Genomic DNA, 25,137 nt, shown 5'->3' with positions numbered 1-25,137 from the left:
ACACACACACACACACACACACACACACACACACACACACACACACATAAACTTTCTTCTGTAAAGGGATATCACCATAAGTCACTTTCACGCACCAGCATCAATAGTGAAGTCTAATCAAACACCATATCAAAGATGCCCTCATGTGTAAATGTTTGACACTTCATTTATGCTATTTCAACATCAGCCTCCTGAAGAAACAGTGAACCCTTTGTCAGACCTTGGCCTTCATAAATGCTGTTGAAATAGCAGCTGAGACGCACAGGAAGCCAGGTGTTCAAACTGATTAACAGACACTCACACACACAAACAGCGCACCCTTTTTAGTCTACTAATTCTTTTATAACACATTTTATCAGCTTTTATTTTATTTTATTTTTATTCTTACCATTTTTCTCTTATAATTGTTTCTTTTATTCCTGTTTATGTAAAGCACTTTGAATTGCCACTGTGTATGAAATGTGCTATATAAATAAACTTGCCTTGCCTTGCCTTACCAAGCAATGCAATCTTATCAGTTATCCTGGGCATTATGGCTTTATAGAGTTTAATGTGTAACATATTCCAAGACATAACAAATGTTGCCCTTGAACAGAACTCCTTAATACCGAGAAGGGGCTTGTTTCTAGTTCTAGATTTTTCTCATGCACAAATGAAACCTGGCTATGTAAACTACAGCCAGTGTTCACAATCACAGCTCCTCCCTCTCTCTTCAGAGACTCACTGTACCTGACCACGTGTTTCTGCTATGAAACCTTATTGTAATATATCAAGTGAAACACGTTTCTTCACAAAATATTAGTTTTGGCAGCGTTTTTGACTATTGCACTTACAAATGCTCTGATGTGGTGTTTCCACGCGACTCCTAGTGCGCTATCTCTGCTTTCCGCATGACTACTTGATAATGTGACACAAGCCGCTTCAGTTCAGCATTCACACGCTCCGAGAGTCACTCTGAGTCACCGAGTCTCCGAGTGCGAGAAAGTCACTCGCGTTTATCCTCAGCTCGTTTCACATTACGCGTGTTTTGACGAGTACTGTCAGACCGGGAGACTTACTGCAAAATAAACACCGACCGTTTTACGCGATTTTTTAAGAGGGTGTTGGAAGAAAGTGGTCAGCGTTTGTCTGTGAAAGGTAAGAACATTTTTTTCTAATGCTTTGCGAATGTGAAAGGTGATATAACCCTCAAATTGACGTTTGAGAAAAAGGGTTGCGCGTTGGAGAGGTGTCAAAAGAGCTTCTGAAAGGTGCAAGTCACGTTTCTGTCGAAATTTAGGCTTTCTCTTGATACTGCTAACTAAATGGAAATAAATTTGTAACAATTTAAAGTTGTTTTACTATTTGTTTTTACATTACTATTGGAAATGAAGGGGTTTCCCAGAAAATGTGTTTTTCGGCGGATTGATTAACACTTACTCCCCTCAAAAACAATGCTTGGATTCTTCCAACCTAAAATTGGGTAAAATATGGACAAACCCAACTGCTAAGTTAAAGATTTATTAAAAAAATAAATATTTTTTTAGATGCAGTTGGCATTGTAACTATATTATAATCGTGGCTGAAAGCCATAATTGTTTTTTAGAGTGTACAAATGACATGGTTAAACTTGTGGCCAATCCAATATGTGGTTACCATGGCTAGACTGTAATATGCAGGTTATTATGTTTTATCACAATGGTAATTTTTCCTGTAAGGAAATTAAAAAAATCTAGATGTTTTTAAATGCCTTTAGTTTTTATGCCATAACACCATTAAACATCTTGCCCGACCTGATTTTTATAAAACGATCCCTTTATCTTTCTACCTTCTTTCTATCTTCATTATACAGTAAACTACAGCCCACCCCTCGCCTTAAAGGATGTTGTTTTCACTTTTTGTTCAAGGCTATATGAAAATCTTTTAGTTTTGAAGAAATGGATTAACATTAATATACATTAAAATTAGTAATCCAATGCTGGAAAACAAGAACAAAACATCTGCATTACCAAACCTGAGAGCCTTGTGACAACTGACCCTCATTTCACATTTTCCAGTTGTATTCACATAAATGGACTGTTTTAGTGCTTTTCATAAAACTTTGCATGCGTTTGCTTATATGCTTAAACAAGAAACTATTGAAATAACCAAAACCTGAACATTAAAATCAGACAAACATGGTCAATGAGCTTAAAGCAAGCATTAACGCATATTACCATGCAATAACCTTTAACAGGATTTATTTTTAACAGCGCTCACCTCAACCTTAAGATAACATAAACACGCATTTCTCTGTTTATCATGCATTTCAGCGTTTATTTCAACATTTCATGCTCACTGGTGTAATAAATGAGACAAGGAGCTCCTTGGGGAAATTAGAGCGCAGGTGGAGGAGCAGCGGCCGCATATTTACTCCGAGGCTATGAACAAATCAAAGACACGCTGAGACCGTGTGCTTTAGAGAAAGCCTCGACAATCCTGTAACCCCCCTCGCCAGTCCACCTCAATAGAAAGGAATGCCCCCTTTATCTGCCTCCTATATAACCAACTGAGAAGATTGAGCCTGTGCCTGCTTCTGGTGTATACTTTCATTATTGCATCAGAAGGCACAAAGCAAATACAATTTGAGTTTTGGATTTTCTTGAAGAATTGCATTTAGAGAAAGATGTATTAAGGTTTATATTTATGCATTTAGCACACTTGGCTGATGTATTATTCTGAAGTGACTTTCTAGGTTCGCATTATTAGTTCACTTGGTAGTAACTATGCTATACTGTTTCAGCCATGTCTTTTCTTTAAGCCAATTTCTTGGTTTTCCTGTCTGAACCACGATGGTTGATCTGTGCAACTAAATGTCAACAGTTTTTTTTTCTGTAATGCAACTTTGCATCAATGCGGATGCTGCTAAATGGTTGAAAGACCTTTGCCCTTGGTCCCTGCTACTTGTCATTTCAGCTCAGAATGAAGCGAGCTGAAAAGCCTCTCTCTTTTTTGTCTGCCATTGATGTCACAAAGGACCATCACAATAGCGTGACCTAGTTCATCTCAAAGTTCACATTCTTGTTCTATACGGGTTGTTATAGCTTCACTAGACACAACATCAACCATGGAAATGCAGGTCTTCTGTGGTTCATCTCTTTTGAGGTTCATGTAGGACTTCAAAACATGATGAATCATCTCAGATGTGATCAGAGTAAAGAAATTCAGGTAGGGGGAAGTGCTAAAGCCTCTGAGGTTATTAGAATTTCCACAGAGTCATTATTACTAAAAGGGGAAGTGTTTAAATGACTTTAGTTTTCTTCAACGGCTGGTGGGAAAAAACATAATGCAGAGGAGAATTTAATGAATTTGTGCAAAGAAAAATTCCAGTATTTGCACAGTATAAAACTGTCAACTGGCTCCTGTATAAATTGACTTCACCAGCTTCCTTTCAGTGGTGCTTGGAGAGAAAAGGGACATTCTTTGACCGCTGTGAGCTCCACATAGCTGGAACAATGGCAGAGCGAGAGAGGCCAGAAAAGGCGGAGGCGTAGACGCACCCTTCTTAAACATAGCACAGAGGAACTGGGCACTCTCAGTGGTAGTCAATATGCTGCTTTGTTATAACTCCACTGAGTCGTCTCATTTTTTTATACTGTGGAAACTATATTTCCATCCTTTTTTGATTGAAGTAGAACAGTTTTCAACATGTATATCAATATATCAGTATTTTTTTAAAATGAATTTTATGGAGTCAGCTTGATTGAGCACATCTGTCTATCACCGATAGCAACACAAACTATAAATGGATTGGGTGCATCCTTGTCTAATAACGACGAATTACGTTAATATTTGGTTGATTTTAGGTTGTGTTGGAAAGTGACCAAAATCCAATGTCTGATAAACGTCATAGTGGTAATGTCCACACAACATTAAGGTATAACATGATTAGACGTTGATATTTGGTTGATTTTAGGTTGGACATTGGACATTGACATCAGCCTGATGTTGGGTTCTGATGTCAACCCATTTTCATTTCCAAACAAAATCCAACGTCCCCAAAACGTTGGGGTACAATGTCAACATGATGTCAACATGATGCTTTTCTGTTTTGAGGGTGCAGGGAGACCAGCTTTGATAACTCTTTCGTAGTGCTTCTTTGAAATAGGCAGGGCTATACATTTAAAAAAAAAAAAACCTAGCACTTACATTTTTTGTTAACACTTGTGGTTTTGGAAACTACAGACCACCTTCACAGTGCACACGTCAGTAAATAAGTCACGTTTGTCACATCGCATTCGTCAGCTGCTTTTTGTCACTTAATAATTAGAAACTAGTTAAATAGAAGATTAGACATTTATTTTAAAGTGCAAATTATTAAATGTGCAAAAGTATGTAATGCTCTGTAAAAACCTTTCTTGCACCCTGTTGTAAGCATGTCCCTGACCCATTGGTCAAACAATTATTGTTAAAAATCTATTTCGTTATGAAGAAAATGAATGCAGTTCTCCTCTAAAACCTGATTGGTTAACTTTATATTAATTGCAAGTGTTCTACACAATACAATCCTACATTACATTACAAATATGTCTGGGAAAATGTAATGTGAGCAATCCCAGCGTTATGGATGTGACATTTGCAGTAAAAATTAAAAACATAAATTCACATAGAAAGTATATGTTAACATTATATTGAGGCTGTTGAACTGTTTATATTTTCCCAAAATAACTCACCACAGATTGTTGGGATCAGAAAAAATATCAATCTGTAAACATTTTTTATATTTTAAACGAGGAAAATAAACATGCAGTATTTATGTGACAAAAAAGTTTACGAGTTTACAGTATACAACATACTTTGTAGAAATTCTGTGAATTAAACTGCACAACCTTAAAGAAATAATGCTAATCAAAAGGATAAGAGTTAGCTCACTATAGAACTTTATTTGACATTTTAGCATTAATGAGGGAAAAGCTTCATTATGGATGTGACACTTCCGTTTTGGATGTGACAGATGTGAAACTGCCACTTGTCTGACTTTGGTAAATCAAATATGATAGTTTGAAAACATTGACAGACATTTTTGAGTTTTTTTAAAGTACTGTAAAAGGCTTGCTTACACAGAAAATGTAGAAACGGTTTCTCTATTTTGATAAAAACTGTTTATTCCATGGCAAGGTTGATATTTACATGGAATTGCTCATGTATAGAACAAGCGTTCAAGTGCAAATGCCACAAGTGTGGGTACTGGGTGTCATGTATGACATCATATAATGTATTAAAAATAAATAAATTACACATCGCATGGGAACAGTTTCAGGTGTGGCATGCTACACCTACTTAGAACTGCCGTAATATATTGGAACTGAGGGAAGCTGACAACGGAGTTGAGGATCCACATGCAGTACTTTATTCAACAGAGAAGGGTCAGGCAGGCAATGGTCAACACAGGAGCAAAACAGGAGCATACGGTCAATCCAAAGTCATAGTCTAAACAGGCAAATAGTCAGGCTAGGTGGCAGAGATTCAAGACTGTGACATATATATACCGTCAGCGCCGTTTTTGTTTTTTTTTTCTTGGCAGAAGGATAGAATTTAAGCATTTTAAAAATAACATATAGAACTAGTTTTATATTTGCAATAAGTAGCAATCATTATATTAAAACTACAAGATACTCGAGGCAAGGGTAAAATACGACAATAAAGTAGACCTTGGAAATTTGGTTATTTGATGAATTGCGTTTCTTTATTGAGTGAAATATAGGGTTGGACATTGTAAGCATTAAAGTACATACTATTCACTGTACCATGTTTGATTGATAGTTATATGATAATAGATTACATCTAAGAAGTTTGCTCAGTTGCATTGTAAAAATATTTGTTTTTGTGGACTGATAGTACCTGGTGGGCAGTGTGGTTGGAAAAAACAACTTACCACAACGTAGACAGGAACAGTTGAACAGTTGTCAGTTTTGAAGCTTGTTTTCGTTATTAAATGTACTGTTTTTTTTTTTTTTTTGTTTGTTTGTTTTTTTGGAACATTTTTTTCCTGATTGAATGATCTTTATAAAGCCTTGGTATCCAGTGTGTGGAAAATAATGCATTAACATTTTAATTTAAAACTGACAGCTTGCCCTTACACTCCAAAAAAGCTTTTTTTACTTATAGATTTTGTCTTGTTTTTTTTGTCCAAATTAGGGATGGGGAGTCGACTCCAAAAAATAGATTCCTGGACTCTCAAAGGACCTAGTACCGGAATCGACTCCCAGAGCTCATTCTCTTGCACCATAAACACCAAAAGCGCCCTCTTTGAATGCGTGTTCACACATTTTAGTTTTTTTTTTTTACATTTCGCAACCGCAAGCACAAATTGAGAGAGCAATATGTATGTGCTTTAAGTCACAGTCTCTTACGCTGCTTTTATTTTTTTTATATTAGGTTTGTTAATGTATGAACTATTTATGTTAAATATTTCGTTTATGGGGTTTAATATTTAATTGGTCAATAATTCAAATGGAAAATCTAGCTATTTTGTTTTTTGATCGTCAAAAAATAAAGAAACAACTGTAGATTTGGGTGTGTGCGTTGCGTGACCGTCCGCTACGCCAGATTATTTCATTCACTCTGTACAGTATTCAAGTATCAAACATTTATATTAAGAAGATATATAGACAATTTTAAATATATATATATACACAAACATTTCGATGTTTAAACTCTCTGTCTCCAAAATTGCAGTGTAATTTTCTAAATTATCTAAACTAGACAATTAAAATATGTTTTTAAAAAGTGTAGGTTGATAACTATTTTTTTTTTACTGCAGATGATTTACTGTTGGTTTTGTCTGACCAGAGGAGAACTGCACAATGTAAAGCTGCGATTGACGCAGTAGCATTGGGTTAAGCACGACATGATACAGCATGTTAAATCCTTACGCTATTTTAAGTGAATGTAAATGGAGTCGATTCCGGAGTCGATTCCACCGACTCAAAAATTAGGAGTCGAGAAGACTCCAAAAGACCCGGAAGCGAACACCTCTTGTCCAAATATTTAAAAATTAAATCAAGAAGCATTTTTTAGATAAGTAAGTAATATGGGTTTTTTTTTTTTTCAAAAAGAATATGTCAAAATTAAGTGGGGTTTTCCTTAAAACAAGCTAAATTATCTGCCAGTCGTGTAAGTAAAATGAAGTTATTTCAAACTGAAAACAAGATTGTTTTACTTGTCCCACTGGCATTACTAAATTACTTCCATAATCTTAACAAAATTTTACTAAAACAGTAAAATGCTTCTTGATTTACGAATATTTGGACATTTGGATTATAAATGAGGCAAAATCTGTAAGTAGATTGTTTTTTTGCAGTGTAAACAAAATGTTATTTATTGCTGCAGTGTTGGTATATATGCCAAACACAAGTCAACCCTTTTAGAATGTCTCGCACAATAACTGTCCCTTATCTTTTATCTGCATGACATCTTTTAGCCACCATGAAACTTGCAATGATCAGTTAGACAGTGTTAAAGAATGTGGTCAGTTCTAAAGTAAAAGGAAGTTTGAAGTGTTGTACACATAAAAAGCATTGAAAGTCATTCAAACGGTCATGAAACCCCCCTGTCGTGGCAGAGTGTTTTCACACATTTAGTTTGAAAAATAGTCAGAAAAGTGGGTGAGTCCAGCTTTATTGAGGTGGGAGTGTCGAGTGACGAAAGAGGGAAGGGGTTTGCATGAAAAGAGGAATTACGTGCATAGAAACAAAAAAAACAGCTGATTTGCACACCAGCGACACAAACACAGACGCAGACGTAGTGATATTACTATAAACTTAGTAACTTAGTTAGGGGGTTGGCGTGTCACGGACAAAAGTGAGGAGTGGGAGGGGGGTTGCGGGTGTAGGGTGTAGGTACCGCCCTCTCTGAATGCTGTAACAGCCAAAAAGAGTCGACGAAATGGTACATTCATTCGTTCATTTTCCTTCAGCTTAGTTCCTTACTTATCAGGATTCACCACAGCAGAATGAACCGCCAAAGTATTCCAGCATATGTTTTACACAGATGCCCTTCCAAACTCAACCCAGTACTGGGAAACACTCATACACCTCCGCATTCACACGCACACTCATACACTACAGCCAATTTAGTTCATTCAATTCACCTATAGCACATGTCTGGTGAGGGAAACCAGAGCACCGGGAGAAACTCCACACAGAAATACCAACTGACCCAGCAAGAACTCGAACCAGCGACCTTCTTGCTGTGAGGCGACAGTGCCACTGAGCCACCGTACCGCCAACGACGAAACTCTATTCATTCATTCATTTTCTTTTTGGCTTAGACCCCTTTATTAATCTGGGGTCACCCCAGTGGAATGAAACTGCCAACTTATCCAGCATATGTTTTACGCATTGAATTCTCTTCCAGCTGCAACCCATCACTGGAAAACACCCATACTCCCATTCATGCACATACATACACATACATGCACATACATACACTAACCCTAACCCTAACTTTTTCAATTCACCTGTACCGCAAGTCTTTGGACTGTGAGGGAAACCGGCGCACCCAGAGGAAACCCATGCGAACACTGGGAGAACATGCAAACTCCACACAGAAATGCCAACTGACCCAGCTGAGGCTCGAACCACCGACCTTCTTGCTGTGAGGCGATTGTTCTACCCACTGCACCACCGTATTATTATACATATTATACACATCATATTAATAAAGTTGCATCATATTCACAATAGAGCACGCTGATTGATTCGAACCAACTCTTTCTCATGAATTAATGCACAGACATGCTGAAAATGTCATTGATGTCACTGTGTACTGCCCGGTACTGTCGGCCAATCACCCTTCTGTAATGTATGCAATGACCTAATCGCAGTGACATTGCTTCAGAATTTATTTTTAAACCAGAAGAACGAATATGCACTAAACAACGCAACAACAACCAATGTTCACTTGTTAGTGAAATGTATGTGTCCTACTTGTGTTTTTAACATCGTGGCGCATACACATCTAAAAAATCTGTTTTAGGGTTTCGTAATCATAATTTTTTGGCAAAATTCAAGGTCTTAAATATCACTTAAACCATTACATTTTATTTTTACAGGCTTTTCAAGAACAAAACACTTTTCCTAATGTATTTTGAATATTGCCTCAATAATTACTTATTGTGATTTGCTTTCATGCGACAGGAGTTTTTTTTTTTTTAGAAAAGCCGTCATCATTGAACCAGACAAGTGTTCATTGTGTTTGATTCATTCCTGGGATGTGACTGTATCTTATAATTACAAATAATTATAGACGTTCACTGTAAATAAATAGAGCTGCAGGACGGAGCGCATTTTTTATAGGATAACATGTAATTCTCTACCAGTGATCTGTCCTTACTCTTATTATTAAATCAGTGCTACAGCCGAACACCAGGTAACTAACACCAAAGTAGTAAGCCTACTATATTATATTGCGACTATTGACTATTTTATGGCCTTGAAACAGTTCAAATTGTTGACTGACTAGTGATATATCACATTGGAATAAAGGGTTTACTAAATAACTGTAAAATCCTGCGTTTAAATACTTTTCTTACATGTGAATTGATGCTGAAAGGAGAAGACCGCACGAGCTAGTGGCGCCATCTAGTGTATGGAACTGTCCTGAGACTGATCTGAAGTAAAGAGGTGCTGCAAGTTTATTATTTATAAGAGAACTAAAAGGCAGCTTTGCACAAAGTATAAAACTTTATAATTAAAAATATATATTTAATGTCTAAAGGGTTGAAAATTGTGTCATACTTCGACTTTGTGTCTAAATTAAACTATAATTTTGTTGCGCTTAAAGTTTTCAAAACCAACAACAACTAAAACACATAAATGTTCTGTATGTGTGTGTGTGATTCCTTGTGTATGGCATTACGAATATTAAATAGGATTAGGGTTAGCATTAAAATTCATTCAATTAGATTTGCAGAAACACTGGTTTAATAATCCGATCTTTTTACAGTTGTTCTATCTACACAGCTGGCAGTTATGTTAGCATTTTTTTAAATCTCTTTTACAGTATGTGACTCTCGTTCTCTTTATTTATACACATATGCAGTTTCATAGTAGTTCTGTAGTTCTAAAATGCATCTCTTAGTAGCCGCAGCAGTGGAAAAGCACATGAAGTAGTTTCGACGTCAGACCAAATCGAGTAGCTGCAGGTGTTGTGTTTTGCATAATATCTGCTACAACAGGTTGACGCATGTTTGTGCTCAAAGTCGGTAAATGCAGGAAAGCCACAGTGGTGTCTGATCTTTACAGTGTGTGTGCTACATTTTCCTACAGTTTCATTTCGACAGCTCATGCGTGTGATAGATTTAAAGGTCACACAGAAACGCAAAACGCTAGATCTGTGTTATACGCATGAGAACTAATTAAAGTGCGTACATGTGCCTCTGTGGTTGCTGCTGACAGGAAGGTTGGACTTTAATTGTGAAAGTCGTCCAACTACACTGTTGTACTCTTATTTTTAGGCTGTGTAATTCATTTACCAGTTGAATGTGCATCAGAAATGATATATGCCTTGCTATTCTACATTTGAATCTGAATCCCAGTTCACTAACTTAAAGGAAGACTCCACTTTTTTGGATAATAGACTCATTTTACACCTTGTCAGAGGAAACAGTTGAGTTTTACCATTTTTGACTCCATTCAGCTGATCTCTGTGTGTGGTGGGAGCACGTTCAGCTTAGCTTAGCAAAGATCATTGAATCAGATTATACCTTTAGCATCTAGATCAAAAATGACCAAAGAGTTTTGAATTTTTTCTAAAGCTTGACCTCTGTAGTTTCATTGTGTACTAATAAAAATGTGTATTTATCTAGGCCGATATGGCCAGGAACTATACTCTCATTCTGGCATAATAATCAAGGAAGTTTGTTGCGACTAACTTCTATCAATATAACCAATTTGACCATCTGCTTGCACAGGGTCATGCCTTGCAATCATAGAGACATTTTATGAGAGATGATTCAGAATCAGAATGTATTTAATTTGGTGCAGATCCTGAACCATTATTATTTAAACTGGAATGCACTGAAGTTTCAGACGCCGTATAATATCTTAGCAGCCGTGGTATGGCAGCAATATTTCTTGATTAAGCCAAGGTAAAGTTCCAAACTATTTTTAGATGAATAAATCAAAAGTTGATTTAAATGGAAAATTGTGGTTCTTTTGTCTCACTGTACAGTATATGAGGACATGAATATCTCCAGCACTGCTCTCAGAGTCACTATACAAGAAATTTGTCATTTGGCAAAAAATAAAGTCACACAAAAATTGAAGTGTCCTCATGACAATCATGAAAATAAATGTTCTGTTTTACTTTAAGATATTGACAAAGAGATGGTCCTGTTTGTTTGATTTCATGTGGCAAAATCTGCTTGTGCAGCACGGTGGCGCAGTGAATAGCACAATCGCCTCACAGTAAGAAGGTTGCTGGTTCGAGCCCCGGCTGGGTCAGTTGGCATTTCTGTGTGGAGTTTGCATGTTCTCCCTGTGTTCGCATAGGTTTCCTTCGGGTTCTCCGGTGAATGTGGTGTGGATGGATGTTCCCCAGTGATGGGTTGCAGCTGGAAGGCTATCCGCTGTGTGAAACATATGCTGGATAAGTTGGCGGTTCATTCCGCTTTGGCGACCCCAGATTAATAAAGGGACTAAGCCGAAAAGAAAATGAATGAATGAATGAAAATCTGCTTGTTTGCTTGCATAAAGATGCATTAAAAGGTCAAAGACCAACCGTGTACCTTAATAAATGGTCACAATGTTTCTGGAGATTAAATATCCGGTTAGCTATTGATTAATCACTCAAACCATTTGTTTCACACATCTGTCATATGTTTTTTTTTTACACAGTTTTTATGAGTGTTTGTAGTTTTAATCAAATCCTCCTCTAGCGCAGCATGTGTTGTGAGCAATATTAACTACAGTGTGCACCACAGATCAGCAATTTGCATTTCCGGCAGAAACAGTAGACCATCTGTGTGTCTTTGGAATATTCAATGTATATACAGTTGAGATCAGAATTATTATTATTATATTTTTTAAAATATTTCCTAAATGATGTTTAACAGTGCAAGGAAATTTTTACAGTATATCTGATAATATTTTTTCTTCTGGAGAAAGTCTTATTTGTTTTATTGCGGCTAGAATAAAAGCAGTTCTTAATTTTTTAAAAACCATTTTAAGGTCAAAATTATTAGCCCCTTTAAGCTATATTTTTTTCGATAGTCTACAGAACAAACCATCGTTAAACAATAACTTTGCCTAATTACCCAAACCTGTCTGGTTGATCTAATTAACCTACTTAAGCCTTTAAATGTCACTTTAAGCTGTATAGAAGTGTCTTGAAAAATATCTAGTAAAATATTATTTACCATCATCATGGCAAAGATCAAATAAATCAGTTATTAGAAATGAGTTATTAAAACGATTATGTTTAGAAATGTGTTATAAAATCTTCTCTCTGTTAAACAGAAATTGGGGAAAAAATAAACAGGGGGGCTAATAATTCAGGGGGGCTAATAATTCTGACCTCAACTGTATATTGAATACCAAAATATTTCAATATCATGTGATTTTACGCACACTCGTTCTAATTTTGTAAAGTACAACTAGTATGCTAATTGAGACGCAGCAATTGTTTACTTAAGAGGATGTGGGCTTCTTGAATTCTTACCCACATGTAAGTGTATTTTTAATGTGCATTCATAGGTCGTCTGCATAGTCTGTCTGTAAAGTGAGGAACAAACATCATCATTCAACACTGTCGGATATGCAGAGGTGGCTTTTAGTTCTGTTGTGTGGTCCGGTGAGTGACCCATGCTGACTCATGCTAGACAACTTGCCATGTAGTGTCTGACTCATCCACTGTCACTTGCTGTATGCTTTAGCACACTGGGACTGGCAGTGTGCTATGATTCATTGCATTGAAGATCAGAGACAGGCTCTTTGTGATGACCACGAGGATTCATGCTTTACTACACAAAACAAAACAAAGACTGTGACATAAAGACAGCATCATATCTGTGCGCTGTGCTGAACGCGAGCATCGACCACAAAAGTGGTTTTGTTGAAAAGAAAGTCTGTTCCCATTGATAAGGGATGGCAGTTGCTGCCTAGTACTCATCACAATGTATTTTTACCCTAGCATGTATTTGTTCTCATTGATAAGAGTCCAGAAATAGATGTGTTTCTAGAAGCCTACATCTTTATCTCAAGAAGTGTGAGTTTGTAAAGAGGAAATCAGTATGGAAAATGCAGATGTGTATGTTTTATAAGGTTGTAAGAGGCAGGAACTGCAAAGATATTTGATAAGTTATGTTCCTGTTTCTAAGGTTGCCCACGCATGAGGTATTGTTATTTATTTATATTTATTTATTTTTAACAAGGCGGTTCATTCCGCTGTGGTGACCCCAGAATAATAAAGGGACTCAGGCGAAAAGAAAATGAATGAATGTATAACAAAATTCTCTTTTGCTTGCAGGCTTCATCTATGAACTGCAATGAAGCAGAATTCAACAAAGACTGCAAGACTGTGGCTACTCATCTGTCTTTTGTTCGTTTTGGGTCAAGGTAAGTAGTTGAGCATTACATTTAATCGTTTAGAGAACTCATTTATCTAAATGGATTTACAAATGAGGATAAACGAAGCACTTCAAATCACAAGAAAGCAGCAATATAGAGATGCCATGACAAATCGGTTAGACTAGCAGTTATTTTTAGAGGAAAACAGCTAATTAAATTATTAGTTGCATATCATTACTGTCAAATAGAAACCTACCATTGCATTGCATTTCACTCAGCTTACAGTGTATACAGTATATTGTAGATGTATGCTTGATAGGTTATTCAGATCAGTTAGATCAAAATTGTACTTCTATTGCAGGCAGTATTGGCTATATAGGCAAACTAGATACTCTTGTCCAATCAAATTCGTTAAAATGTTACAATTTACAGCCAGTGTTTTCTCAGTACACAATTAGTTCTTTATGCACACTTCCATTAACTGTTCAAACTCCTTTAAAATGTTATATGTTGTGTGAATGATGATATTGATTATTTGAAATGTGATCGTTTGGACAGTTACACTCACCAGCCACTTTATAATGCACCTTACTTATATACACCTTACTAGTATGGGGTTGGACCCTGTTTTGCCTACAGAACTGCCTTAATACTTCTTGGCATAGATTCAATAAAGAAATGGAAATATTCTTCAGAGATTTTGGTCCATATCGACATGATTGCATCATGCCGTTACTGCAGATTTGCCGGCTGCACATCCATGATGCGAATCTCTTGTTCAACCACATCCCAAAGGTGCTCTATTTGATTGAGGTCTGGTGACTGTGGAGGCCATTTGAGTACAGTGAACTTATTGTCATGTTCAAGAAACCAGTCTGAGATGATTTGCACTTTATGACATGGCGCGTTATCCTGCTGGAAGTAGCCATCAGAAGATACTCAGGTAGGATGTGGTGTTGACATGATGCTCAATTGGCACTAATGGGTTCAAAGTGTACCAGGAAAATATCCCCCACACATTACACCACCACCACCAGCCTGAACCGTTGATACAAGGCAGGATGAATCCGTGCTTTCATGTTGTTGAATCCAAATTCTGACCCATTCATCCAAATGTCACAGCAAAAATCGAGACTCATCAGACCAGGCAACGTTTTTCCAATCTTCTATTGTGCAGTTTTGGTGAGCCTGTGCGAATTGTAGCCTCAGTTTCCTGTTGCTGACAGGAATGGCACCCGGTGTGGTCTTCTGTTGCTGTAGCCCATCCGCTTCAAGTTTCGATGTGTTGTGCATTTAGAGATGCTCTTCTGCATACCTCTGTTGTAAGAGGGGTTATTTGAGTTACCTTCACCTTTCTGGAACCAAGCTGGAACCAGTCTGGCCATTCTCCTCTGATCTATGCCATCAACAAGGCATTTGCACCCACAGAACTGCTACTGGACATTTCCTCTTTTTTGGACCATTTTCTGTAAACCCTAGAGATGATTGTGCGTGAAAATCCCAGTAAATCAGCAGTTTCTGAAATACTCAGAACATCCCATCTGGCACCAACAACTATACCACGTTCAAAGTGACTTAAATCACTTTTCTTCCCCATTTTGATGCTCAGTTTGAACTGCAGCAGTTGGTCTTGACCATGTCTATCGAAATGTATTGAATTGCTGCCATGTGATTCACTGATAAGAATTTTGCATTAACGAGCAGTTGTACCTAATAAAGTGGCCAGTGACTGTATATAGTGTGTGTGTGTGTGTATATATATATATATATATATATATATATATATATATATATATATATATATATATATATATACTGGTCTCACGGTTCGATTGATTACGATTATCATGCCATCAATTTTGTTCAATTCGATATTTCGGTGCGACACGGTGCATTGACGATGCTTTCCATAAACAGTGTTGTATTTTGGGGAGTGGCTATAACAAGCTGTCTGTATAAACACACACACACACACATGGACACACAGCACCACACTGTCTCTCATTCACACACATACACAAACATAGACAGCACCAAACAAACACACACACGCACGCACACACACACACACACATGCGCACTTACACACACACACACGCCACGCGCGCTTGCTTGCCCACTCCTGTTAAAATTACACCAGAGTTGCCGACCACTCCCGCGCTTTATTCGGAAATTTGAAAATTCGGAATGCATACAGCTGAGAGGTAAAGAGAGGGGAGGAAAACTCACGTCAGCAGCCGAGAGGGAAAGTCACGCCAGCAGGTGAAATGGGCCACAGTGAGAAAGAGAGAAATGGAGTACTATCATTCCCTCAATCGCAGAGAAATAGGGGCTTCTGCTATAAGTGCCAGTGAAAGACTTTCCAGAAAACACACACACAGTGAAATTTTTAAGTAGTTAGTGCCTGTAGTGTTGTAAATACCAGCGCTCCCCTCCCTCGCGACAGAGCGCATATGAGATAAATGACATCAATACATAATAACCGGTTATGATTATTACTGAACCGATACCAAATTGTCGTGCACCGAAGAAACAATTAATTTTGACACCCCTAATATATATATATATATATATATATATATATATATATATATATATATATATATATATATATATATAATTATTATTATTTTTTTCTGATTATTACTTGCAGCTAACATTCATTCATTTACAGCATAATAATAAAAGTTTTACCACAATTTGTTCATCTAACAGCAACAGACAATGACAGAGACTTCAAGATGTGTGGAAAGTGGCTCCATGGCATCGCACCTCGAAATCTGGAATATGATTTGAAAACCGGCTGTGAAAGAATTGGCATTTCAGCCAATGAGAGCACACTCTCCATTCAGGGCAGGATCACAGCCAAGTGCACACAATCGTCATCCATTCAACTAGACTCAAATCCTCATCAGAATCAAAGTCATTTCTGTGTGTTCTGGGAGCCGCTGCTGGACCGGCTGACAGTGGAGGTCAATGGCAAGAATCACACTCTATGTAAACCAAACGGCCTTCAAGGAACCTGCTGCACTGACCTCTCACAAGGACTTCAAGAAAACGCTCATATGTATGGTATTGTGAATGGCAGTGTGAAAGGTGATATCATCACAGGTGATCTCAAGGGAAACTACACATTTGATGGAGCTCAAATCAACTGCAGTAAGAATCTTTATTTTAATATATCATAATTTGTTGTCTCGTGAATTAGAGATATCAGATGTATTCATTAATTCAACACATTTCATCTGTTTTCTGATTAATAGAGGAGAAGTTCTGTGAAGAGGCCAGTCTGAAGCCCAGAGGAGCAAACATGTGAGCCAGTCATCTTTTATTTGTTTGGTTTTGTTTAGTTGTTTCACTATTACTTTACTGTGATATGAAATCTACCATGCATCGTAACGTCACCTCTTGCATCCTTGTAAGATGCAATCATGCTGAGCTTAAGACCGAGTGAAAAACAGAGCTTGAGCCACATACAGGAAGTCGAACCAGTGACGGCACTAGCTTTTTAACTTAATTCATTGCACGGACAGTCGGATGCATCACTGGTTCTTTGATGCATTGATCACATTTTCAAGATATATATTACATCATTTGTTTTTGCATGTTCTTTTAAAGTACAGAGAAATGTATCTACTATTGAAAATGATCGAACTGCCTCTGCATGCTCAGTTTGATGCATAAATGGGTGGGTCCACTGTGGTTTACTTTATAACCATAACACCTTGCCTTCTACACCAAATACCATGAATAACTTTTTTTGTGGTATTGTGGGATATATGCGATTTGGGCGTACATGAATGCAGCAATCTATGAGTCATGCATTGAATACATTTGGTATTTAACTTGATGTGTATATATATATATTAATAACTTACACTACTTTAAATATGGGAGGTGTGTTGTAGTATGTTCACATTTAAATGCATGTGTTTGTTTGTGTTTGCAGGATAGAGGAAGTAGTGATGAAATCCAATGCAAAGGGTCGTGTGGATCTACCTTGTGCTCAGGGCACAGTCATTGAGATGGACGAGGAATTCACAGGACACAATTTCACCGTGCCAGTAAATGACTTTGACATTATTAGAAGCATTCACAGGATGGTCTCTTTCTAGAATATGCATTAATATACATATGTGTTGCATTTCAGGCCCCTCGATTTGTAGACACAAACACCATACCCTCTGTTTATATTCCATCAAGCCTGAAATCTGTATCAAGCAGCAGATCCAAAGTAGTGTGCACTTACTACAAGAACAAGACATTATTTGAGGTATGATGGTGACATTTGATGAACAGAGAGAAATCATGTGGATTATTTAGCTTCCATACCAACATATGTTCAGTATGATACATGAGTATTTGTGTTTTTGTATAGCGAGGACCAGCTAAATCAGCTCTTCTGGAAGACATTGTGGGACTCTCTGTGGAAAATGAGATTATCAGAAACCTCAAAGAGCCTGTCAAAATCCGGTTCCATCATCGTCCATTTGCTGTAAGTGGGAAAGCACATTGAGGTGCTGTTCTAGAACTTTTTAACAATATGCCGCATGGTGTGAGCGACAGCAACTGTAGCTCGCATCAGTTTCTACTGAGTAGACTAAATGTCTTCCATTTCCTTAACACTAAAACCACATGACCACATGCTAAGGTGAAACCTGATAAACATCAGATTGCTGATCATGTTTTTGCTATTTAAATTGCAAAGATTGCAAAAAAATTGCAATTTCCATATTTATTCATATAGAATTTTTAAGTGCTGAGTCCATCCTCCCTATACAGACAGTACGAAAGTTGTGGAAGGCCTCCAAATCCACCAGGGCATCCCTTAAAGATGTTATAATGACTAACTGTGCATTCACACCAAAGGCAGCGAGAGTATCAAAGTTCGCTCTGGCTGCCCTGGCAACAACGCTGTCTGCATTTCTTCTCCAGCGGCAAGAGCGTCACAATTCGTTACATTGATTCCATGCTGTTGCAGCATATCAGTTACATTCCCGCATAAAAACTAGCTTTCTAGCGTGAAAATGTTGTTGATTAAATTCATTTTACTATGGAAGATCAATTTGTTCCTGTGGTGTGGCTTTGCTCCACTTATTTAATATGGGTCCATCTCTAAAATATTCTGAAGTAGCAATACTGTTTTGTACTGTTGTTATAGTTCGCATGAGATTCCCGCTTTTTTAAAGAAAAAATAGCATTAATGCACATCCACTCGCCTGCAACTTTTTTTAATGTATGTCCCTGTAAGAAAACAGTAAATAATTGGAAATCCAGCAACCGCAATACTAAAACCCTTGGGAACAACTGTGGTTGGAACCAAAGTTCACAGTGACTGTGTTCACTGGACTCCTCTCAAGCGGTGGACTTCTAGATTTCGTCTAGTTGCCGCCGAACCGCATCATAGCTCATTACCATAAAGTTGACTTGATTTCAATTCTCCTCAACGCCCACTTTGGTGAACATGCACCGCGCTGCGCTGCGCCGCGCCGCTGCTCAATGCTTATCAACGCTGAGTCCTATTGAAAATGAATGACTTCTGGCTACTTTGACAAAATGCTTATCATTATAGATTTGTGCATACATTCTTGAAGTTTCAGCATCATTTACTGTTGGTTATTATGTGGCTTTCTGTAACACTTGATATATATATATATATATATATATATATATATATATATATATATATATATATATATATATACATACATACATAACTGTTTGGTGCCATCTTGTGACTGAATAATATGTATTGTCAGTCAGTGTATGCTCCATTCAGCCATGTTGTTTCTGTCAGCTTTCCTTTTTTTTACTTTTTTGATTTTGATTTCTGTTGAATTATTAAAAAATAATGCACACAGAAGATGTAACGGCATCACCACCTCAGGTGTGCAATATTTTCTATAAAGTCAATAGCCTTTCATCGTTATTTCTTACACATACACTAATAAAAAGTGTGATCCGTTTTAATTACTTGACTCAACAACTGTTCGTTCATTCATTCATTCATTCATTTATTCATTTATTTTCCTTTGGCTTAGTCCCTTTATTAATCTGGGGTCGCCACAGCGGAAGGAACCCAATATTGGGAAACACCCATACACTCTCATTCACACACATACACTATGGCCAATTAGGTTTATTCAATACACCTATACCTCATGTCTTTGGACTCTGGGGAAGAGCAGAGCACTCGAAGGAAACCCACGCCAACACGGGGAGAACATGCAAACTCCACACGGAAATGCCAACTAACCCAGCTGGTACTCGAGCTAGCGACTTTTTTGCTGTGAGGCGACAGTGCTAACCACTGAGCCACCGTGTCGCCTTCAATTACTGTATAGTAGGTTATTATTTCTAGTAGCCTAAATTATGTATTTACAATTTTCATTTTTATTGTATTACTGAAATCTGCTCTGAATGAACAAATTAAGGGGTTTGGTGGTTACGAATTTATTTTTATTCATACACTCACAGGGTCAGACACTTAAAGTTTTCCCTAGGGTCCCTAGACATCTAAGACCACCTCTGACTAAAATGCTCTCTATTTTAACAACTGATATCACAATAGTCTTCTGTTTCCTTTCACAGCCTGACAGCTCAGGAAAATGTGTTTCATGGGACACAAAACAAGGTCTGCTCACGTCTTCATGTTCATACACATCATCAGTCAGCATTAGACTTCAGCACATTTACTGATTGTTCTTCTAATGTGTTTCCCCTCAGACAATGAAGTGAACTGGAAAGATGATGGCTGCGAAACAGTTAAAATCAATGAAGAACAGACAGAATGCCACTGCAATCACCTCACATACTTTGCTATTCTTGTGGTAGGTAGCAGGATTAGCAGATCAGGAAAATTAAATGTTTGGTTTTTGACTTATGGCTGGTAGCAAAGCCACTTCATGAAAGAAAGGTACTTCTCTCATCATTGGAAATATGCATATCCAATCGGGCAGTGCGGTAATGGATTACAGCATGAATATGAAATGATACATACCTTGTCTCTTTCTCTTTGATGCTGCAGCAAGTGGAGCAGAAGAGCACAGTTCGCCATCTAAAGGCTCTGACTTTCATTACAGCAGTGGGCTGTGCTGTGTCCTTGGTGAGCTGTTTGGTGCTCTTCTACTGGCTCTGCAAACGCAGGTAAGTGTGAATTCAGTGACCAAGAATACTTTTGACTACACTGTCAAAAAAAAATTTGATTCTCACCATGTTGTTCTTTGTCTTGTCTGTGTCTGCATTGCAGAAAAGGGAAGAAAAACCAGATCTCACTGGTGCACCGTGGCCTAGTAGTGGCGATATTTCTGTTGTGCTTGTTCTTCATTCTCACCTGTCCACTGGCCAATTTTGGAAATGAAACTGTTTGTCAGATAACAGGGTCCCTTCTTCATTATGGGCTGCTCAGCACCCTCTGCTGGATGGCTATGGAAGTGTTTCACACCTTCTTGTTAGTGCGCAAAGTGTTCAATTCACCCCCACCAATTTGGATATTTTATCTGATGGGCTTTGGTAAGCGTAAACATAAGCTCATTCAAATGAATTAAATTAAGACAGGATAATTAACAGATTTGTTTTTCTCTCCAATTTCAGGTTTTCCATTTATGCTTGTCAGTATACTGCTCTTCGTAGGGGATATTTATGGCGAAAGGAAGATTAAACCAAGTGATGACGTCAACAATCCATATCGAATGTAAGGAGATATTTACAGTAAAGTCCATGTGGAATCAAAATTTACAACGTTTATTTTGCTAGCAAACATTGTTATTATGTAGATAAACAATGAAGTTAATCCACTGAAAAATAAAATATTTTGGTAATCTTCAATCAAAATCTGACCATTTGCTTTGGCATTTGGAGTGTTGGTCCTTCTCTGTTGGCGTCAGTTTGACGGCTTCGGGGATAATATTCTTAACCATGCCCCTTTTATTTTTAGTTTACTTTGAGGGAATGATACTCAATATTCTGTTTCATTTTGAAGTACATCAACAGTGAAATAAAAGTCTTAGCAACTTCTGGTTCTTGCAGACTTTAAGATTACCATCTTCTGTGTACTATGTTTCTTACACAGTCTTATATTTGTGAGTGAACCTGCTGTAATAGTTTTTCACTACGATTGTTAACACAGAGTCATTGATTCTGAGTATGCAAACAAGCTGCGACACAAACTTAAACATACTCAAAGTTGCAAAGATAGTAGATCCTCGTTTTGACCAGTGCGTGTGTGCAGAGCTAAATATGGAAGGCCAATAGGAAATATGGAAGGTCATCAGTGTCAAAAGTTTTTAAATGAAACACATGGAATTTGATTGTACAAACTCAATGAAATTGCTATATGGTATGATGTTATGCTGAGCTGTATGAATACATCATGTGTATTTGTGAAAGATAATGTAACAGTGTGCGGGCATGTACAAATTCAAACATCAGAAATTAGATCTCTATCCTTTAGAATGTTTGCCTCAAGACAGTCAAACTTTGCATGTATACCAGTGTTGAGCAGTAGCGTCACTACAAGTAGTGACACGACTAGCTTAACTACATTTCTCTGTAGCTTGGCGGTAGCGTCGCTACTTTTTAAGTCAAGTAGCTTTTCTCCAGCTCAGCTATTTTTTTTTTTTTGTCAAGTAGTGTAGTAGCGTCCACACAAGCTACATTTACCGATCACGGATCAATAGGTGATGGCACAGACATTCACAGAGCTGTGAAGCCGGTGTCTAGCCAATGAAAAAAAATCCATATAATAGCGAGAATGAAGATTTCTTCTTCTTCCTGTTTTATGGTGGTCGACAACATACTTTTTGGTGCGTTACTGCCACCTCTCGCTCTGGGGTGCGTTTCCCAAACAACGACTTAACTCGTGGCTGAACTATCATAGTACGATGCATCATTTGGGAAAAGAACAATGTAGTGGCGAGTGTTTCCCAAAACTGTAGTTTCTCTGTCGCAGATCTGTCGTTTAAACCACGTTAGTTATAACGTAAAATGCCCACAATGATGCACTTAACAAGGTGGAGTAACTACTACTTTAGAGAAGAACCCAATCTTTTTTTGTGCAAATTAAATTGTTTTACACGCACATGCATTTAAAAAACATCCAAAAGTAGTTTTGGTTAAATCATGCACTCATTTTTTTAATATTAATTCAAATATATGTAAACAGAAAATATAAAAACTGTTTTCTTTACAAATGTTATTGAGAACATTACATATTCTATTTCAAAACATAAAATCACTTACAAAAGCTAACATGTATTCTAATCTCATATATAAATCATGTAAATAAATAAATAATGAGGCTATTTATTTAAACATTTTATTTTAATTTTATTAATAATAATATTTATTATTTATTAGGAAACGAAAAAAATCCTATTTTATTATTTATAATATAATTTTATTATCCCATTATGTAGTGTAATTTATTAATGAAGAATTGTAAATATACAATACAAAATCATGCTTATTTATAAGTATTTCCCCTTACTATAAATTAATATAGTATTTAAAATGTGTGACACCTGGTTTTATTAGGCTTTTTGTTTTTGCTGTTATATACTATAATTTGTTTGTTTAGTATTATTGTATTAGTATTAGTGTATTATTTGCAGTACATAATTGAACTGAACAATTATGCCTCATATATTTCATTGACAAGTTTTATTGATCACTAAGATATGATTGACTTGGATTTAAGTTGCATTCGGTTTAGAAATGAAAATTGCAAAAATAACTTAGATGTAGCAAAGCTACTTTTATCAAGGAGCTTTTAGCTTAGCTTGCTACATTTCCCAGAGAGTAGCTTTTAGTGTAGTTAAGCTACATTTTAAGTAGAGTAGTAGCTTAGCCCACTACAATTTTAAGTAGCTTGCCCAACACTGATGTTTACACACATACAGTAATACAGTCATCATTTACTCACCCTTCAGTTGTCACAAACATGTTTGAGTTTCTTTCTTATGCTGAACACAAAACAAGTTATTTTGAAGAATGTTAGAAACTGGTAACCATTAACTTCCATATTATTTGTTTTTACTACTATGAAATCAATGGTTCAGCAGAACCCAAGGTTTGGAACCACTTGAGGGTGAATAAATAGTGTGGAAATTTACATTTGTAGGTGAACTATTCATTTAAAATGTCAAACGGTTTACGTTGATATGATCAAATTTTATACTTATGGTCTTGTTTAAAGACCTTTGTCTAGACTGTTTTGTCTGCACTGCCTTCCATTAAATAATAGCAAAAACTGAACAAGGATGAAACTTATGAGTATACCTTGAAAGACTCTTCATTTGACTGAGTGCACACTAATGCCAATAAAACTGAAGTATCGCCTGGGCCATGTATATAATCATGCATGCAGTATATATACATTAATATAAACTTTGCTTTACTCATTTAGGTGCTGGATGACAGAGGATGATAAGAGTCAGTTAGCTCATTACATCATCAACATTGGCTTACTGGCAGTCGTGATGAGCTCTGGTTTAGCCATGCTTTTCCTTGTGGTGAGAGAGATCCGGAACAGACCAGACTGGAAGAAGATCCATGTGGCTTTTCTGAGTATCTGGGGTCTCACCTGTCTGTACGGCACAACATGGGGTCTGGGTTTTATCAATTTTGGCCCTTTCTCAGAGGTCACCCTCTTCCTCTTCTGCATTATCAATTCCTTACAGGGTGAGTTTTTTTTTCATGCACTATCACAAAATGCACAAAGTCAAAAAATGCCTTTGCTATTGTGTACAATGTAAGCTGAGTTCCTGTGGCGGGATATAAAAATAAATCAGGCCTGACACTTGTTTCCTTTTGTTATCTTTGAATGTTTGCTTCAGAAATGTAACTCAATAGCTTCCATTCTGTTATATTAAATGATTAATTACGATAATATTCGATTTCTATGTGTCTCGACAGGATTTTTCCTCATGCTGCGATTCTACGCTCTTGAGCGGATGAAAAAGAAAAATGTGTCAAGTTCGGATGGGAGCAGTTCTGGGTCTTCAAAACAGCATATGCTACAGACTAATGAGAAGAGTTAGGAAGTCTGGTGATGCTAAAACAGAAGCTTTCTGAAACTGCCAAATGACAGTTTTTAAGATCGTGAAAGTTTATCCACGAAGGGCATTTGTGAAGATCTGTTCTCTTCCTGCCGGTCAGGATGTTGAATGTTGCTCAGATGACATTGCACTGATATCGAGTCCAAGAGCAACCAGTCATTGAGCATAAATGCTTCACCTATCATAAGCTGCATTTCTGTATTCATATTCTTAGAATGAGTATGATACGGTGCTTTGTTTTCTTAAGCGGCTCTTGCACTTTAGTTTGTTTGTTTTACTACTGTGTAAAACTGCTGTAATCATTGTGAGATGTAGGAGTTTTAGGAAATCGCTTTTGGTAATGATTTTTTTTTTTAATGTGAGTAGTAAGTTGTGAGGCAAGTAAAGTGTTGTGTAAGTTCAAACTGCCAAAAATACATTCCTCAATGTATATTCTTTTAGAAACAAGGTAAATGAGCTTAGCAGACTGTATTTTCTATAGTTTTGTAAGTTGCACTTAATGTTTCAGAGATTTATAATGAATCATAGTAAAGCACAAACCTTTCCTTTTA

General features: G+C 37.0%; 1 protein-coding gene across 1 annotated transcript; it reads left to right on the top strand.

Annotated features, from left to right (window-relative positions):
- The first annotated feature begins 756 nt into the window (after positions 1-756).
- Positions 757-25,137, top strand: adgrg1 (adhesion G protein-coupled receptor G1). The gene is made up of 14 exons (XM_056461488.1): positions 757-1,137; positions 13,489-13,577; positions 16,245-16,688; positions 16,793-16,841; positions 17,479-17,593; positions 17,680-17,802; positions 17,908-18,024; positions 20,121-20,163; positions 20,256-20,359; positions 20,557-20,675; positions 20,779-21,041; positions 21,123-21,222; positions 23,935-24,209; positions 24,444-25,137. The coding sequence occupies exons 2-14, from the start codon at positions 13,508-13,510 to the stop codon at positions 24,566-24,568; spliced, it is 1,947 nt and encodes a 648-aa protein (XP_056317463.1). The 5' UTR covers positions 757-1,137; positions 13,489-13,507; the 3' UTR covers positions 24,569-25,137.

Source organism: Danio aesculapii, chromosome 7 (genome assembly GCF_903798145.1).
Source record: "Danio aesculapii chromosome 7, fDanAes4.1, whole genome shotgun sequence".
Classification (NCBI taxonomy): Eukaryota; Metazoa; Chordata; class Actinopteri; order Cypriniformes; family Danionidae; genus Danio; species Danio aesculapii.
This window is presented reverse-complemented; position numbering and strand designations above follow the sequence as displayed.